A 16,408-nucleotide genomic window follows, 5' to 3' on the forward strand; every position below is an offset into this window, starting at 1 on the left:
AGCCATGCGAAAACACTATTGGGATGAGTGGTCTCCTGGGAAGGCAAAGTCATACGGGCCCGATGTATCCACGGGAATCAGACAACCCAAAGCGGACAATATTGTTGATGTGTATATGGGTTTGTCCCAATTATATGTTAAGTGGTATATATCTAAGCTGTAGTCAATATCCAAATCTCTTAAATTTGCTCAAACAGTAAAGCATCAATGGACAAAAGATGAGCTCATGAGCACATACATCATTTGGTGAAGAAATATACAAATATTGCATAGATTTTCTATAAGTATACATGCATATATATATAGGTTTCATTTTCAGATCATATATATATATTGAATCTACTGACTTATCAGAAGAGAAAATGACTTGCACTATATACATATGCCTTGTGACTTCATTGAGATTTTACACCTGCAGCAGCCTAGAATGTGATTTGGAAACACTAAGGAAACATGAGCCTTCAACTTGGGAAATGCATGAAGTCTGCTGTACAGGGGGAAAGCGACAACACGATCATATATACTACAATGAGTTGAATCTGATTTGGATAACATTTCGGTAGTGATGAAGTTTTGTTTGGGCCATTCATTCAAAAACTATGGCAGTGATTAATTTTTATTCAACTAAGTACTTTTAAGCGATAATTAATGATCATTATAAGGAGTTACAATATACATATACATATATATATATATAGCCATTTTTTTTCACTCAATTTGGAAACCAACTTACTAATATTGCAGTTATTCTAATTTGTACCTATATGTATTGATTAACATATTTAATAATCTCTCATTTCAAGAACAATTAAGAGTTTATATTATATACTCAGATATATAACTTTTTTTGTTGAGGAATAAAGAATCTTTAGAACAAATATCATGATAAGAATGTAAGAAGTAAGAAGGAATCTAATTTAGGGGAGAATGCGACCTGAAACTGTGAAAGTGAGTACTCTTTTCTTTAAGTGATCGAGGTGGGAGATTGGAATTTGAATACCACCAAATCAAGTATGTGTCTTAACCACCTTGAACTAGCGGATTGTTGGTGAAAATGAGTAGTCCTTACAAAAATAAGTGCATTAACAACTTGGCCAACAATTGGTGCCAACTATACATATATATGTGGAGGTCAGGAATCAGAATATTTGTTTGTGCAAACACACATCTCCTGATGATGTGTTCATCCCATCCTATCAAAGTTGCGTCACAAATGCGAATCTTTTCGATCCACAAAATTCAAAGTTTGTGAAAAGAATAATAATAACTAATCGTTAAGGGAAGTTTAATCTTCAGAATTTCCTAATTATATTCCTAATCTTCAACTAAATCAGTCACGTTAGAAAATTGTTTGGCTCAACTTATTATGTCGTCATGTAAAATTTTGTGTGTGCATGTTTGATAGCATGAGTTTAGATTTGTATCGAATATCCAAAAGAGAATGTTTTATGATGATAGTATCAATAATTTTTTTTAAAAAAAATGGTTAAATATTACTGGGATCTATGTCAGAGGTCAGCAAAACTGCCACGTGTGCCAAAATATTCATCAAATTATTAAATTGTTCAAAATTAACATGCACAGCAATTGGAAACCCAAAACAGAGAAGGAGAAAGAAATTAGAAAGAGATTCTATATTCTCTCATTTCCTTTTCATAAAATTACTTGAAAACATTACAAGGCTCATGGAGTCATAATCATACTCTCCCATTTAAAAAAAGAAAAAAGAAAAGAAAAGAAAAGAAAGAGAGAAATTAATGAGAACTGAATTACAAAAAAAAAGAAAAAAAAACCCCCTATTTCCAGCCATTCAGTTTCACACCTTAAATTACCACATATATTATTTTCTATCGAGTTCTCTGCTGAACTAAACTGAGTTTTCCTAGGGTTTTGGTGCTTCCCTAGCAATCATGGGTGGCTGTGGCATTGGAGCACTAACAGCAACCACACCTGTTTCTTTACTTCTTTGCATCTCAATATCATCTACTTCCATGATAGTAGCCATTGTTGTTGTATTTCCATGCTCTCCATTGCACTTTATTGGTTCAGGGATTGTCTCTGCTTCTTTTTCTTGGTATTCCTTATACTTTCCCCACAAAACGGAGTATAGCCCAACCACAATCAGTGCAGCACCAAGAACCCTGTAAATCACAGAACCCAACAAAACCCATTTAGCACTTCATGTTATTAAACTAAAAAGGACTAAAAAAATTTTAAAAAAAATTACTTAAGCTGTGACAAAAACAGGCCCAATGGTCCTTAAAAAAGTTTTGTCAAAAAAGGGGATAAAAATGAAAATACAAAAGATCCCAGCTTTTTTCCAGCTATCTCATTTACTGAGATGAATGCACACGATTTCATATGAAATATATAGAACCCACGTTTCACATGTATCTTTTGCATCCATCTTAGCATTGAGGATAGTTAGGACAAAAAATATTGGGATCTGTAAGCCTACTGGGAGAAAAATTACCCTCCAACATAGATCTTTTCAGCCAAAATGAAGGATCCCATAATTGCCACAATGATCATCATTAGAGGACTAAAAGCTGTGACAAAAACAGGTCCTCTTTTCTGCATCACCAGCCCTTGAACATAGTAAGCAATGCTTGATGACACTATGCCCTGTAAAATCAATTTCACCACTGTCACTCATTCCCAGTAATTCATTTAGAGAGAGAATGTGAGAGGAAGAGAAAGATACTTACTGCATAGGCAGCAGCAAGAAGGTTCATGTCCCACCCAATAGCCCAAGCATTGGGCTTGTGTTCCATAACAAATGTGACAGCAATGGATTGCAGAGTCCCCATGAAACACACAAGTGATGTGAGTGAAAGATGAGCAGAGTATCTCTTCATAGTCACTGCCTGAAGAATGAAGAAGGAAGCCCAAGCAAAAGTCGCAATTATGAGGAGAATTGAGCCCTTAAGCCAGTCTTTATCAGCAGAACCAGTGGTGTCAGGAGAAGAGGAACTGTGAACATGGATGTGTTGAGACCAAAAGAAATTGATCACTTCACCCTTGTACAGTGTCATCAACATAGCTCCACCCACCGTCACTACCGTTCCCACTACCTTCGCTTGACATCTCAATTTTTTCATGTCCAAAATCTCCATCCTTCACAATCATATGATTAGCTCATCAGTCCAAAAATCTTAAAATAACTTTCTAATGCCCAAAACACAGAGATTGTTGTGAAGAAGTTGATATATACCTGCAGAGAACTGCCATGACAAATGTCATTGCAGGCAACATGTTACTCATGGCGCAAGAAAAGGTGGGCGATGTGAATTTGAGTCCGGCGTAGTAGAAGTTCTGATCAATCACAGGACCAAGAAGACCAAGAACAAATATTTGCATGAAAATTGGGAATGTAATCTTAGGCCTCACTTTCCTGCAAACCAAACAGAGTCTCCATTAACATACATATTGTGTATTTCATGTGCTTATTATATATACATACATATATGTATGTATGTATGTATTTGATTGTTGTTGTATAAAGGATATATATACCTCTCCAGTACAAGTGCAAAGGGAGCAATGGCGGCAGTGGCAAAGGCATGCCGATAAACAACAAGGACATAGTGACTCATGCCTCTGTTTAGGGACACTTTGGTGATGATATTCATTCCAGCATAACCAAACTGGAGAGAAATCATAGCTATATATGGCTTACATCTTTGAATGAAACTCCCAAAGCTTCCTAATTTCCCCTCCATTTCTTTGATTTATGGAGAAGAAGATGAAAGAGAGAGAGAGTTGCAAGAGAAGAAGTAGAGAAGAACACTTGCAAGTTAAGTCGTGTGTCTCCTAAGTTGGAAATGTTAACAATGCTGCTATATTTATAGGCAGTCAAGGTGGTTCTATGATCCAAAATAGTGACCAGAACAGAGTTTCAAGCGTGTGAGAATCTCTCTCTCTTTCTCACACGTGAGAATTGCACTTACCCACCTGAATCTAACTGAATAATCGAATATTCTGATACGATACTGTATACGTGTATACATACATATCCGTATATATGAGATCTTAAAAGAAGAAAGAAAAAAATAAAATAAATAGGTGAAGAGTAGCGCGCAATTAGTTTTGTGCCGTCTAAGGGCAAATGCAATAGTGAAGTGGTATTGGGCCAACAAAGATGTTGTCTTTTGTTGATATGGTTGTATTGTAAAATGTGTTTTGCTTATGTGGCTGTATTGGGATAAGTGTTTTGCTGATGTGGATGTATTGATATTTAATATTTTGGTGTAGTTTTGTTGTGGATAATATGGAGGAATGGAATGTTGTTGGGTTGGGTGGAAAGAGAAAGTGTGTGGGAAGAAAAAGTGTATAGAAATTTGTGTTTTGCTGATGTGGCTGTATTAGAATACGTGTTTGACTTAACTTTTTTTTTTGTGTAATAGAGGTGGGACCGGGCCAACAAAAATGTTGGCCTAGTAAATTGTTTCTTATTGCATTTGCCCTAATTAATTTTTGGTGGTGACTGGTGACGACTACACCACACTTGTGGGACCTACTTTTTCCGTGCCACGTCTCGACGCCGCACTATGAGTCTATGACGCCAGCCTCATCCATCGGCACAGTAACGTCGACTGTACTACTCTATATGCTTAAGTAATTATTGATTATCCTTTCAAAAAAAAAGTAATTATTAAATATTAAATTTGGGTAGCACTGTAGAATTTGGTATGTACAGGTTAGGCGCACGTACTCAAAATTATATTTACGATTAATTTGAAATATGTATTGGGACGTATCAACGATTCCAAAATTTACCATGAATGGGTGAGTCCTGGGATCGATGGTCCACTACGAAGTGGGTTTTTGTCAATAAAAGAGAGCTTACATTTAATTTTAAATTATATCATGTTTAATATCCTAATATATAGACTATTGAACGTATAATCGTATAAGATTGTTAGGATAGTCAAAAAATAATTTTTTAAGAAATATTGTTCGGTTCATGCAGAGATGACAACCCTATTCCCTGGCTAAAGTTCTGGATTTAACCTATTATTTTATAACAAGGTAATCATGTATGCCAGCCTTTTAACTTCGCATAAAATCCCTCACCTAACATGCCTATCAAACAAATATAAAACTATTCTTAAACACGTATTTATATCCCTACAATTTACAAAAAAAAATAATAATACATGATCCATTAACGTGTTTGAAAGAAAATTCAATCGTTAATGTAATGTGTTAACATGTTTTCCACATTAATAAAATGCAATGGAATTTCTGGTAAGTTTGTACAGCATAGTTGTTTATGGAGTTAGTGGAACATCGTAGCTTAACTTTATAAAGTGGAAAAAAAAAAAGTAATATTCCTTTTTCCTGCCTTTCTCTTTTGCTTTGATGTGCGCGTGTGTGTGTGTGTGTGGGTATCGCTGCCTCAATTAAGCTAAATTTTCAGTAAAAAAAATCATACGATTTATATACATATATATATGAAGTATATGAAGATTAAAAGATAATGTTTACGTATCTTTGTAATTTCTGAAATAAATTTTGAATCTTTGTCCCGTTGTTCTCTCTGGAATGAAACCATGATAAAGGTACACAACCAGTATGTTGAACCACCAAATTTTCCATTTAAATTTGAAAACACACGGCTTTGTTATATATTTTGACACCTTGTTTTTGGCATCCTTAATTTGTTAGATAAATTATATGTCATAATCGAACTATAGAGATACACTAGATCAGAACAAATTCCTTATCAAAAGTTGATATTTACTAGCTAGTTGAGGATGTTATGCTGAATATATATGCCCAATCAATTGATCAAATCGCGAGATGTATATATATATATATATTGAAAGAGGATTAATGCCTCAATACATGAAAAGAAAATACAAATTTAATCTCTCTTTTGACTTATAATATATATATGTGTGTGTGTGTGTGTGTGTGTGTGGATCAAAAGAATTGCGATGTGAAGTAACAACTTGATTCACAGGATGGCGATAGAGACGAATTTCAACTCATGCATGATGATATATATATATATATTCCCTGCAATGCATGCGTAATCAATCGGTTTCAGAATGTTTGTTATTAATAGTGGCACATCAATATTCGAGCACAAATCTTGACAACCAAATCCGTATAATTTTTGCATTATTCATAGAACTTTCAATAATATTGTTCTGTCTTTTCTCTTGATATTCCAAATCCTATAATATAAAAAATGTGAAAATTAAGATGACGCACTTGAAACAGTACTATGCATTGTACAACTTGGAAGCATAAATGATCAAACTTGAAGCATGCGTTTGCTAGTGTTTGCTTATATCACTTATCGCTCAAAAAAAAAATCAAGCAGAGACTGGATCAGATTTCTCTCAAACCACAAACTTTATTTCAGTATCTTTGAAACCACACAAACAAAATCAAAGGGCTCCACATTAATCTCCAATACCCTGTTTAATTTGTACAAAAAAACCTACAATATATATATGTCGTTTTTAGTGTAATAATTGGACAAGGTGGAGCCACCACCATAAACCAAATGCTATATTCTCATGTTTTGCTTTGCAACATAGACATATACGACAACCCGACAAAAAATGGTGCAACAAAACAATTGCACCAACCAACTATACATGGTTTGCTACCTACACCCTACAGCCTATAAGTGAAAATTAGAGGAGGTATATGTATATGTATATGTTAAAACCTGCTTCAGCAAAAATAGGAAATGAATATTCAAAATGAAATAGTTAGGAGAGTACAAGCTAGCCAGCTAGCTCGCGACAGTGGAGTACCTAGTGTTGGAGATTTTGTTAGGCGTTAGTTCTTTATTTTACGTGTCTTTTTCTTTTCCATGGTTGGTTTCTTACAGGGACGTTCAAGAGTAGGATGTGTGTGAGATTCCACTAGGGAGAAATTATAGAGAAGGTGACGATGAGATGGGGTGCAGCTAGTTTGCTCCTTTAATTAGTTTGTGGATGGTTCCTTATCTATATTATCCGTTTTTGGGTTGTCCGGTTTTCGTAGATACATTAGACCCGCACGACTTTATTTCTCTCAAACCTAACAAGTGAATTAACAGAATTAAAGCCTAGGCTAAGCTGTGAATTTTCAACTTCATCGATCTTACACTAGTACTAATGATACTAATAAGACATTACTTATGAACCAGTGGACAAGAATAGGATGCAGTGGCTATCTTAAATAAGTTGTCTGACCACGTGGATGTTAGTTAGTTGATAAATCTCTCTAAAACCAAATCATATGATCTCAGGAGGTTTTGAGTTCGATTTCCACCGAAAGTAATACGCTTGTTGCCACATGTTGGGCTTCAGTACAACTTACCATGTCGTCAGATGTGAAACTTTTATGCATGTGGGTCTAAAGGCCCGGGTTTAGACCCTTACTATATCGTGTTGTTTTAGGTTATACATTTTTTTAAAACAATAAGTCTTTTCATTGTGCATTTGAGTCTTGACAATTAATAATTAGTTTTTTAAAAACTTTAATTTCCACCCCTTTTAGCTAATAATCGTTCGCTAAATTTATGATTAATTGTCAAGTACTTTACATGAATAGTTGCTTTTATATTGCAAGAAAGAAACAAATTCCTTCACTGGGGAAAAAAAAGCACCACTAGCACTCGTGCACTCAAAGCTCTCCTTTTCATTTTCAGAAACTTTTGCATGGTCAAACCTTGACTTACTCTTCATTGGGTCTTTCTTTTTGCAGGGGAAACGACACCGTCTCACCGTTCTTTTCTCATCAAGCTTTTCTCTTTTGATGTCATATTTTGTCGAAACAATTTTATCTCATCTACCAAGCAAGTTGTTTGTCCCTTAAAAAAAAATCCAAATATATATAATTTTAAAAAAGGTTTCTAAACCTTTTTATCACATTTCTTTTTCATTTGTTCTTTCCATAATGCCCTATTTTTTATGTTATTTTTTTGGGAAATGAACCAAACAGAACACCCAATATGTGGCAATCTTTGAAGCAAAAGTTGTGATTGATACAAACACAATGCAACATTGCAATCTTTCAAACTTGAATTGAATCCTGGTCAAAGATTCAATTCTTCAAGTTATGTGTAATATAGTACTCTTTAGCTAGCCAGGTTGGAACTAGCCAGTCAAATCCAATGCTTTATACTGCTTTTTTTCTTAATTATATGTGGCTAATCAAAGCAAATGGTCGTCAATTGTACTTAAAAATGAATGATTGGATCCTTTTCGATGATCGATCGATGGAGCTTTTGCGTGTGGGAGACAAGGTGATCATCTGGTAAGAAAAGACAAGGATCTAAAGTTGCTAAAAGGGACTCTCAATAGTCTCATTGCATGCATGATTCAATCATTCTTCATCGATCCATGATTCAAAAAATGGTTTATACAGGCTTTCATCGATGGAGATTCACCAATTTTTGCATGGTATGGCTATTGATGACGACAATACCTTTTCTTTTTCTTTTATATTATCACTACAAGTGTATATGTATATGGGTGGAATTGCTTTTTCTAAAGAAACTAAGAAAGTATGCATGGGATGGAAAGGCAATTATATTGGCTTTATAAGTTGGACCAAAATAGTTGATTTAAGTGGTCTTTAGGACGATGCGGACTAGGTGTAATATTTGCACTATTGATATATATATATAGAGGAACGCATTTAAAGTCCAAACCACCTTTTAGGAATATGAAGAGTTAAATGATAAGTGAGTCCCGTTACTTTCGGTCCGACGTGTTTCAAATCAATGATAAATACATAGGTTTACATTTTAAATTCGTATTTTAAGTGCGTATAGAAGAATTTTTCATATATATATATATATATATTAATCATGCAATGTGGTTCGACACAACTTACGTACATTGTAAAAACTCCCAATAAAAAGAAACTCCACAAAATCCCAAGGGGAATACAAGAGAATTAATATATCTCAAAGGGATAACAAGGGAACCTACAAAATCCCAAGAGGGGAAAGAACCATGAAGTAGAAATTACCCGTCAATACTTAGTGTTATGAATTAAATTGACAAAAATTGAGTATAGAAAATTTGCAAAAAAAGAGAGTGAGAAATAAGACACAAGATTTAATGAGGTTCGACACAATTTACGTACGTCTTCGAACAAAGAACAACGAAGAATTTAACTAATATGAAGAAGATTTACAAAAAAGATGAGCTTTTAAACTCAAGAACTAACCCAAACCTCTTTCTCTCGGACTTTCACACTCTCAAACCCCTCTCTGACTCTAGACGATACTCTCGCAGTGTTTACAACTCAATACAACTCTCTATCATGAAATCCTACAAATTAAAATATTTATAGGAACTATCTCATAACTTAAAGTGAGACTCCAGTCCGGGCAGGTCTTGGGTTTCCTCGAACGTCTAGTCCAGGAAAAGAATTCAGCCCATTGTTTCAAGCATGCTATCCATACAACAGCTTCAGACATATCAATTTAGAGCCAAAAAATTACACCACACTTAGTACCACAACACATGGTACGCCAACTAATTCGAAGCAAAATTACAAGACAAAACCGCTTATCATATATGATCTCTAAGTGCCCAATTGAGGAAGAATGTTAAAAGAAATTTTTAATTTCAATATCAAAAACTCCATTTATAAGAAATTTTTAATTTCAGTATTAAACTTCTAAGAATATTACAGTACTGTTTTTATATGGTAGTTTTTGCAGACAATACAAATTAAGCTAGTGTATTGCGTATACAAAATCTTTGATGTAGTCAGGCATGCACCCACTAATTAGAGAGTACTATTAATGATCAATTTGTTAATCTTCTATCTTAATTGAGCGTAGTCGTCAGAGGCTGCAAAGTATATTTAAACGTGGAGATTGACAACAAAAAGTTGACATGTACAATGCAATTCATTTTTCTACGCATTGTTTTACATATGTACCTAACCATAAAATGATGTCACCAAATAATATATTTTATCATCATTGTTGTCTTCACAATCACCCCAAAAACATCTACATTTTTCCACACCCCACTTTGGACTGCTGCCACAAATTGTATTGACAAAGACACCGTATACGTTTGCCATTTAAACATATGATATGGGTTTAATCTTGGGTCGTAAGACCTGTGCGCATATTAGTTTTTCACCTGATGACAGAGTAAGTTATTAGGTCAAAACATAATGCATGGCCAGAAGAATATTACTCTCAGCAGGAATCGAACTCAAAACTTCCTGAGGTCATAAGGTTTGGTTCCAAAGAGATTCACAAACTAGACTATCGCTCAAGTGGTACATATTCTCATATATATCTACAAACTAGACTTCTGATGATATCGACTCCTGAAAAGCTAACTAATTTGCTTGGCAATTAACAATATATGGTAATGTCACATTGCACTAAGAATTAATGGAAGATTAATTTGGGTTGCCCAGTTAAAGTTATAGTGGAATCCACGCATTGGTACGCCTTCCTGTAAGCAATTATACCAAACAAAATGTCAAGGAACCAAGTTAATTATTCCTTAGTGATGTTAATTAGCTAGTCACTAGCATTACAAAGAATATATGTTATGTTGTATGTGGTAAGAAATAATTAAGCACACATGTTTCAACTTTTGTTTAGATTTTTTAATACGTAACAACTACTGCCTGCCTGCCTGCTTTGTTCCTCTTTTGTGGATTAATTGGATTATTAGTGTTCACCATCATCATCATATCATGCTTTAATTTATCAAACACATGTACACCAAGGAAATTCACGGCTACGTTTCTCCACATTCCCCCTCCCTCCACTTTTAATTAGTTGAGACAGAACTTCACCTAACAAAAAAAAAACAACATTAAAGTCTCTGTATTAGTTGAATACATATAAAGAAGATGATGTATGCTAATTAAGACTTGTAAAAAAACCTTATATCGATTTGGTGTAAACCAACGTTGTGATTTATAAGTGTGAGTCTAATTTCAAACACTTGAGATGGTTTTTGAAAGATAAAGCCACGCGAGCCTTAGGCTAGAGTGTTGACAATATCTCAAGTAGATTGGGCCAAATATCTCTCGCCCCATTCTTATACTTCTCATCCCTCTCAAATTCTCTCAAATTATAACATGATATAGGAGCATATATTGTCTCGATCCTAATGACTTCTTGTATAGTCCACTTATTTTGTTTCGCATAACCAATGCCACAAGTGCTTGAGAGTGTTAAGACTTGTAAAAGTCTCACATTAAGTTGGTGTAAACCAACGACTTTTTTATAAGTGTGAGTCCAACCTCAATCACTTGAGGCGTCTTTTGAAGGAAAAAAGTCACGTGGGCCTTAAACCCAAAATGTCGACAATACCTCAAATGGATTGATTCAAATCTCTCTCCTCCTCTTATTTTCACCTCTCTTTCATCTCATCCCTCTCAAATTATAACGATGTATAGGAGACTTTTGTGTTCTTGGTTTGTCTTTTACATTAATCAATAGCATAATGAAAGAAAAGAATACATCTAATTATAGTCAAATAACACAGTATTTGGAGGATTGTACGCATTAATAAGCTACATATTTTCTTGGCCCAATGGGCCATGAGCAACTCTAACATAGTATTTCCTCGTTAGGTACATCTGGCCCAAATTTGCTTATCTCGGCCCAGGTCAAGAACAAGGTTTTCGGAATCTTGGTCCAATTGAGTCATACCTAGCTATGACCAAAGCATCAATCCCATGTTATGTTTACACTGCAGAATAATTAGCGATGGAAATAATATAAGCTTTTATTGCTTTATTTAGATCGACTCATAGACTCATAGATATTGCCACAGGCCCATATGAAGTGCAAATCCTTGTAGTTACAGCCCAAGCCCATCAGTCATCACTGATGACTAGATTCTGTCCCATCACTCGCATATGGGCCAAGTTAGTTATACTCCAGTTCATGACATAAACTGATCCAGTTTAGATATGGGCTTTGCATTAGAAACTGATGCAAATTGGAAGCATTCAACCAGATTCACCGTTAAGAATCTTAAGATTCATCAACCCTAACAAGCCATTCATGATAAGTCAATCACAGAAAGAATAACGGCGATACTTAAAGTTTCGATGAGCTCCGAGACATGCACTAGAGCTTGTACCCAAACGACGATATACTACCAGGCGGTATGGTTGTCGGGAAGGGCGGGTTTGTTTCGTATCATGCATACGCGATGGGGAGGATGGAGAGTATATGGGCTAAGAACTGCCGTGTGTACCGCCCACAGAGGTGGTTGGAGAACGGGATGTATCAGCAAGAGAGCTTGTTTCGGCTTCCGATATTTAATGCCAGTCCGAGAATATTCAGATGAAGTCGATTGCAGCGTCGATCATTGAACGGCTTGAAATGAACGTGCAAGATAAGGACAAGTGTCCCGAACATATATATGCTATCTTCGACTCTTAGGATTACATGCATGGGTTTAACCGTTTAACGGTTTAAGTGAGGGTGAAGGAAAGTTTTGTGGGTACGTGCCCTACGACTAATTCCCAAATAGTAGAAGTTGGAGGTTTCGAGAGTCGAGAAAAGTGGTTTTTGGGGTGATTTCCTTTTTATGTGGACGAATTACTGATATTTATGAATTGATGTAAATAGATGCCAAATTGCCAATAAGATTGAGTTTGATTAAAAAAAATGCAGATATAGAAGATTATATTTTTAACTTATTTTTATGTATGCCTAAGGTTCGATAACAATATGCAAACGAGACATTGGTTGAGTGGCAATGATTTTGAATGGGACAATGTTAGAGACCCCCAAAATTTGATCCCCAAAAGTCCCCCAAATCTATGTGATATTAAAATATCCATTGATTAAAAACACACATGTAGGGCCCACTTCACATCCAACACTCTACATTAAATGGGGGTCTTTTGGGGATCACTTTTTGAGGGTCTCAAGCATTATTCTTTTGAATGTCCCTGACTTCAGGTCATGGGTTCTAGTCTTACCTCCTCTGAATATTTATAAGGAAGTGTGTGGGCTTAGTCTGCTCCTATGTGAGCTTAATAGTTTGCCTCTGTGTGAGCTTGATTTGTGCCTTCTGTGTGGGGCCTGTTAACACCTGTACTTCCATAGTCTTGATCTGATAGTGTGTCGTGAAACATGTTGATAATCTTATAGGTTAGACATATGTGTATTCAAAATTTAATTTTAATATGAAACATGTATGTCAACGGTATTTTTTTAAAAAAAATTTCTTTTTATGTGAACGAACATTAGTCGTGCAATATGAATTGATGTAAATAGCTCTAGATAAGATTGAGCTTGATAAAGGAAATTTTCTAACAATGGAAAATATGTTTTCTAATTTCTAGTCATTTTCCATTTCTATCCAAACATGTTTTCAGACCATTTTTCTGTTTTCTGGAAAAGGAAAATAGAAAACACATGGAAAACAGTCAAGCCAAACCCACTATTATATTTTCTTTTTTACTATTGTTGTATATTTTTCATCTCAAGAATGATTTAAATAGAGAAAATATACTTATTGTGAATATTACAAATAATAAATATATGCAATAAATCAAAATATTTTTCATCTCAAGAATGATTTAGATAGAGAAAATATACTTTTTGTGAATATTACAAATAATAAATATATGCAATGAATCAAAACAATCTGTGAAATTCTTCACCAAATTAATAGCTTTTATTTTATGGAAATAAATATGATATTTTCTTTGTTCTTCAGTATTTATCCATGGACTCTGTTTTCTTATCTTTTAACAGAGCTCCTCCACAGTCAAATTAAGCTTAAGCCATGGAACTTCTCCTCTGCTTCCTAGCTGTCCCCTTCTTGTTTCTTCTTTCTCTCTACTTAATCAACGCTTCAAAACCCAACACCAAAACAGGATTCAGAACTTACCCAATTGTGGGAGCCATGCCTGATTTCTTGAAAAATCGATCCCGGTTCCTCGACTGGACAACCGAAGTACTAGCCATCTCCCCCAATACCACTGCCGTCTTATATCGTCCGTCAAGAATCCACGGTGTGTTAACGGCGAACCCGGATGTTGTCGAATACATTCTCAAGACCAATTTCGAGAACTACCCAAAAGGAGAGAAAAGGTTTATCATATTCTTGAAGGATTTTCTGGGTCATGGAATCTTTAATTCTGATGGAGATCTGTGGAAATTTCAGAGAAAAACTGCTGTTCATGAATTCAATACGAGGTCACTACGGAATTTTTCTGTGGAAAATGCTAGGATTGAGATTTTCACGAGATTGATTCCCATGATTGCAAAGGCAGGAGAGACAGGACAAGTTCTGGATTTACAGGACATGTTGGAGAGGTTTGCATTTGACAGTATATGCAAACTCGCGTTCAATGTCGATCCCGGTTGTCTTGGTGGGGATGGAACTGCAGGTAGTGAATTCATGCATGCTTTTGAAGATGCTGCACAGATTAGTTCAGGGAGGTTCATGTATCCATTCCCGATTTTGTGGAAATTCAAGAGGTTTATCAATTGGGGTTCAGAGAGATCGCTGAGGAATTCGATCAAGATCGTCCATGATTTTGCTGATGAGATAATACGGTCCAGGTTGGAACAAAGAAATGAGGAGAGAAAAGATGAAGACTTGCTTTCCCGGTTTATTGTGGATAACGAGAACTCCCCCGAGTTTCTCCGAGATGTCGTTATAAGTTTCATTCTTGCCGGCCGAGACACAACTTCTTCTGCACTGACTTGGTTTTTCTGGCTTCTGGCATCAAATAAGGATGTTGAGGAAAATATATTGAACGAGCTGGAAACGATTCGGAAGCGATACGGGAAGAATATCGGCGATACTTATAATTATGATGCAATCCGAGACATGCACTATTTACATGCAGCAATATCGGAGTCAATGAGGTTGTACCCACCTGTACCGCTCGATACAAAGTCGTGCCTAAAAGACGATATCCTCCTGGACGGTACGTTTATCAGGAAGGACTGGTTTGTTACTTATCACACCTATGCGATGGGGAGGATGGAGAGTGTTTGGGGCAAGGACTGCCGCGATTACCGCCCAGAGAGGTGGTTGGAGAATGAGATGTATCGGCAGGAGAGCTCGTTTCGGTTTCCGGTATTTCATGCCGGTCCGAGAATATGTTTGGGGAAAGATTTGGCTTATGTTCAGATGAAGGCGATTGCATCGTCGATCATTGAGAGGTTTGAATTGGACGTACAAGATAAGGACAAGTGTCGCGAGCCCTTGCTATCATTGACTCTCAGGATGAAGGGTGGATTGCAGTTCAAGGCCAAAGAAAGATTTGTGGGCAGGCCTAATTGATGTTTCTATGTCGGCCCAATGGGCCGAATGCATTTCTAGTTTTTTTTTTTAATCCAAATAAAATTTGCACTTATTAATTTCTCTTTAAATGTAAATACTGGTCAAAACTGTCAGATTGTTTTATTTACTCAGTTTTAATCTGTCTAGGTTTGAGTTTGAGTGTGATACTTGACTGGTAAATTAATTGGCTTACAAACTTGCATGAAATATATAAATTGAGTATTTTAGTGTTTAATTTTATTAATAGGATTCGCATTTAATTTTTTGAGACACAATTGATGATTAATTAAATTTTTGACCACCAAAAGATACAAAAATTATCATTTTAATCAGCGAAAGATCAAACATTCCAAGTCAATCATAAAAAAAAAAAAATTGTTCAACTTTGATCATTTGGATAGATTTGGACTCTTTCGTGCAGTCAATTTATTTAAATGACATTAAAAAATTCTCAAATTTTTTTGTTACAATTTTTCACTTATACCCTTAATATGATCTGAACTGATGATAATACCCCATATCTTCTTTCCCTCTCTCTTCCTCTTCTTTCTCATCATCCTAAACCGTTACGACAGAAACAATGGATTACGACAAGGACTCTCGCCGGTGATTTGACGTCAACTTGTGACGGTGACTTCGAGCAGAGACCAAAGACCCTGTGCACTCGCAAACAACTCTTTCTTCTTGAACTCATGCTGGCCGCAACAAATATTGCATAAATTGCTACCAAACACAACAAAGACCATGTTATGAACAAATGATTGGGAAGAAGTGGAGATAAGATCGCAAATAATGAGAGAAGTAGAAAGCGGTTGGAGTGAAGATCGTAGGGAATGCGAGAAGTAGAGAAAGCGGGTGAGAGAAATTCGGTGTTTTGTTTCTAAAAGCGTCTTGAATTAAAAAACATTTAGGGTTTGGGGTTTACATAAATTTGGGATTTATTTGTATTAATTTTAATAATTTATCTTTATTTTATTATTTATTTGGATCAATAACAACTTAAATACATAATACCCACTTGACTTAAATTTTACATGTGTCATCTCACAAAATCCCCAAATACCTAATTTTTCAAAATCTCTAAACTATTTTGTTGTATACTTTAAGCACTAAAAGTGTGTTAGACATTAATAGTTGAGGGA

General features: G+C 35.4%; 2 protein-coding genes across 2 annotated transcripts; one reads left to right on the top strand and one right to left on the bottom strand.

The window, feature by feature from the left end:
• Nucleotides 1-1,546: 1,546 nt before the first annotated feature.
• LOC120013664 (WAT1-related protein At5g07050-like) lies at nt 1,547-3,801 on the bottom strand. The gene is made up of 5 exons (XM_038865554.1): nt 3,517-3,801; nt 3,215-3,394; nt 2,709-3,117; nt 2,474-2,625; nt 1,547-2,141 (listed from the first exon to the last, which is right to left on the bottom strand). Exons 1-5 carry the CDS (start codon nt 3,720-3,722, stop codon nt 1,883-1,885), a joined length of 1,206 nt encoding a protein of 401 aa, XP_038721482.1. The 5' UTR covers nt 3,723-3,801; the 3' UTR covers nt 1,547-1,882.
• Nucleotides 3,802-13,621: 9,820 nt separating this feature from the next.
• LOC120013782 (cytochrome P450 94A1-like) lies at nt 13,622-15,456 on the top strand. The gene has a single exon (XM_038865713.1). It carries the CDS (start codon nt 13,755-13,757, stop codon nt 15,264-15,266), a length of 1,512 nt encoding a protein of 503 aa, XP_038721641.1. The 5' UTR covers nt 13,622-13,754; the 3' UTR covers nt 15,267-15,456.
• Nucleotides 15,457-16,408: the final 952 nt, after the last annotated feature.

The sequence above is a fragment of the Tripterygium wilfordii genome, chromosome 13 (genome assembly GCF_013401445.1).
Source record: "Tripterygium wilfordii isolate XIE 37 chromosome 13, ASM1340144v1, whole genome shotgun sequence".
Classification (NCBI taxonomy): domain Eukaryota; kingdom Viridiplantae; phylum Streptophyta; class Magnoliopsida; order Celastrales; family Celastraceae; genus Tripterygium; species Tripterygium wilfordii.